Here is a 2725-nt window from a genome sequence, read left to right as displayed (position 1 = left end):
ACCCCCCGAAATCCACCCGATTTTTTTCGGAATTTCGCCCGAATTTGCCCAAAATCGCCCGTTTTCGCCCCAAATCACTCACCACGGCCACGGCCTGGGACTGGAGCAGCTCGTGGGGGCTCATGGCCGCCAGGTAGGCCACGTTGGCCGCCACGTAGAGGAAGGTGACCAGCGGGATGGACACAGCGATGGCCCGGGGAAGGTTCCTGGGGGGGAGGAGGGAAAAATGACCCAAAACGGCCCCAAATCAGCCCAAAAATCCCGGAAAAAACGAGCCCGAAAGGGTAAGAAACGACCCAGAAACGACCCCGGGAATGAGGCAAAAAACGGCCAAAAAAACGAGCGAAAGCGACCCCAAAAACGAGCCAAAAAGGGTAAAAAATGACCCTGAGAATGAGGCAAAAAATGGCCAAAAATGACCCCAAAAATGAGGCAAAAAGGGTAAAAAATGACCCAGAAAATGAGGCAAAAAATGGCCAGAAAATGACCAAAAATGACACCAAAAATGAGCCAAAAAGGGTAAAAAATGACCCTGAGAATGAGGCAAAAAATGGCCAAAAATGACCCCAAAAATGAGTCAAAAAGGGTAAAAAACGACCCTGAGAATGAGGCAAAAAATGGCCAAAAATGACCCCAAAAATGAGGCAAAAAGGGTAAAAAATGACCCTGAGAATGAGGCAAAAAATGGCCAAAAAATGACCAAAAATGACCCCAAAAACGGGTCAAAAAGGGTAAAAAACGACCCAGAAAATGAGGCAAAAAATGGCCAAAAAATGAGCAAAAATGAACCCAAAAACGAGCCAAAAATTGACCCCGAGAACGACCCAAAAAAGCACCAAAAATGAACCAAAAAGGGTAAAAAATGAGGCGGAAAATGAGTCAAAAAACGGCCAAAAAATGAGCGAAAACGACCCCAAAAATGAGCTAAAAAGGGTAAAAAATGAGGCGGAAAATGAGGCAAAAAATGGTCAAAAAATGAACAAAAACGAGCCCAAAAAGGAGCCAAAAATTGACTCCAAGAACGACCCAAAAAAGCACCAAAAATGAGCCAAAAAGGGTAAAAAACGACCCCAAACATGACCCAAAAATGAGCTAAAAAATTACTGGGAAATGACCCAAAAAATGACCCAAAAGGGGCCAAAAATGAGCCAAAAAATGACCAGAAATACCCTCAAAAAGTGACTTAAAAACGACCCCAAAAATGACTTAAAAATGACCCCAAAAATGACTTAAAAATGACGCAAAAATGACTTAAAAATGACCCCAAAATGACCCAAAAAGTGACTTAAAAACAACCCAAAAAATGACTTAAAAACGACCCAAAAAATGACTTAAAAACGACCCAAAAAATACTTAAAAACGACCCAAAAATGACTTAAAAAATGACTTAAAAAAAGACTTAAAAATGACCCAAAAAATGACCCAAAAAATGACTTAAAAATGACTTAAAAACGACCCAAAAATGACCCAAAAAATGACTTAAAAATGACCCAAAAAATGACTTAAAAATGACCCAAAAAACAACTAAAAATGACCCCAAAATGACCCAAAAAATGACTTAAAATGACCCAAAAAACGACTAAAAAACGACCCAAAAAATGACTCAAAAGTGAGCCAAAAATGACTTAAAAATGACCCAAAAAACGACTTAAAAGTGACCCAAAAAATGACTTAAAAAGACCCAAAAAATACTTAAAAACGACCCAAAAAATGACTTAAAAAATGACTTAAAAATGACCCAAAAAATGACCCAAAAAATGACCCAAAAAATGACTTAAAAATGACCCAAAAAACGACTAAAAAACGACCCAAAAAATGACTCAAAAGTGACCAAAAAATGACTTAAAAACTACCCAAAAAATGACTTAAAAACGACCCAAAAATGACTTAAAAATGACCAAAAAATGGCTTTAAAATGACCCAAAAAATGCCTTAAAAATGCCCCAAAAAATGCCTTAAAAACGACCCAAAAAATGCCTTAAAAATGACGCAAAAAATGCCTTAAAAACGACCCCGAAAACGCCTGAAAGTGCCCCAAAATGCCCCAAAGCCTGACCTGTGGGGTTCCACGAGCTCCTCGGTGACGTAGTTGAGGAAGTTCCACCCCCCGTAGGCGAAGGAGCCCTGGAGGCAGGCGAGGAACAGAGACCCCGCCCCCGGCTCCGCCCAGAACGAGAAGGCCCGCCCCGGCTGCAGCCAGGTGTGCTCACCTGGATGGGGGGAGAAAAGGGAAATTTTAGGGATTTTTGGGGATTTTTTCAGATTTTTTTTCGGATTTTTTTCAGATTTTTTCAGATTTTTTTCAGATTTTTTTCAGATTTTTTTCAGATTTTTTCAGATTTTTTTCAGATTTTTTTCAGATTTTTTCAGATTTTTTACAGATTTTTTTCGGATTTTTTTTGGATTTTTTTCAGATTTTTTTTCGATTTTTTTCAGATTTTTTTCAGATTTTTTTTCGATTTTTTTCAGATTTTTTTCAGATTTTTTTCAGATTTTTTCACATTTTTTTCAGATTTTTTTCACATTTTTTCAGATTTTTTTTCTAATTTTTTCAGATTTTTTTCAGATTTTTTTCTGATTTTTTTCTGATTTTTTTCGATTTTTTTCAGATTTTTTTCAGATTTTTTTTCGATTTTTTTCAGATTTTTTTCAGATTTTTTTCAGATTTTTTCACATTTTTTTCAGATTTTTTTCACATTTTTTTAGATTTTTTTTCTAATTTTTT

The 2725-nt window shown here is 37.0% G+C and overlaps 1 protein-coding gene across 1 annotated transcript in view; it reads left to right on the top strand.

Moving 5' to 3' along the window:
- Nucleotides 1-627: 627 nt before the first annotated feature.
- Nucleotides 628-2725, top strand: part of LOC113997052 (kallikrein-14-like) — a 6900-nt gene continuing 4802 nt past the window's right edge. The window contains exon 1 of the mRNA XM_039389397.1: nt 628-653. Coding sequence (XP_039245331.1) covers nt 628-653 — 26 coding nt within the window. The remainder of the gene's footprint in view (nt 654-2725) is intronic.

Source organism: Pipra filicauda, unplaced genomic scaffold (assembly GCF_003945595.2).
Source record: "Pipra filicauda isolate LSUMZ 115617 unplaced genomic scaffold, ASM394559v2 scaffold725_size179387_pilon, whole genome shotgun sequence".
In the NCBI taxonomy this organism is placed as follows: Eukaryota; Metazoa; Chordata; class Aves; order Passeriformes; family Pipridae; genus Pipra; species Pipra filicauda.
The sequence above is the reverse complement of the archived record's forward strand: the minus strand, read 5'-3'. Positions and strand labels throughout refer to the sequence as shown.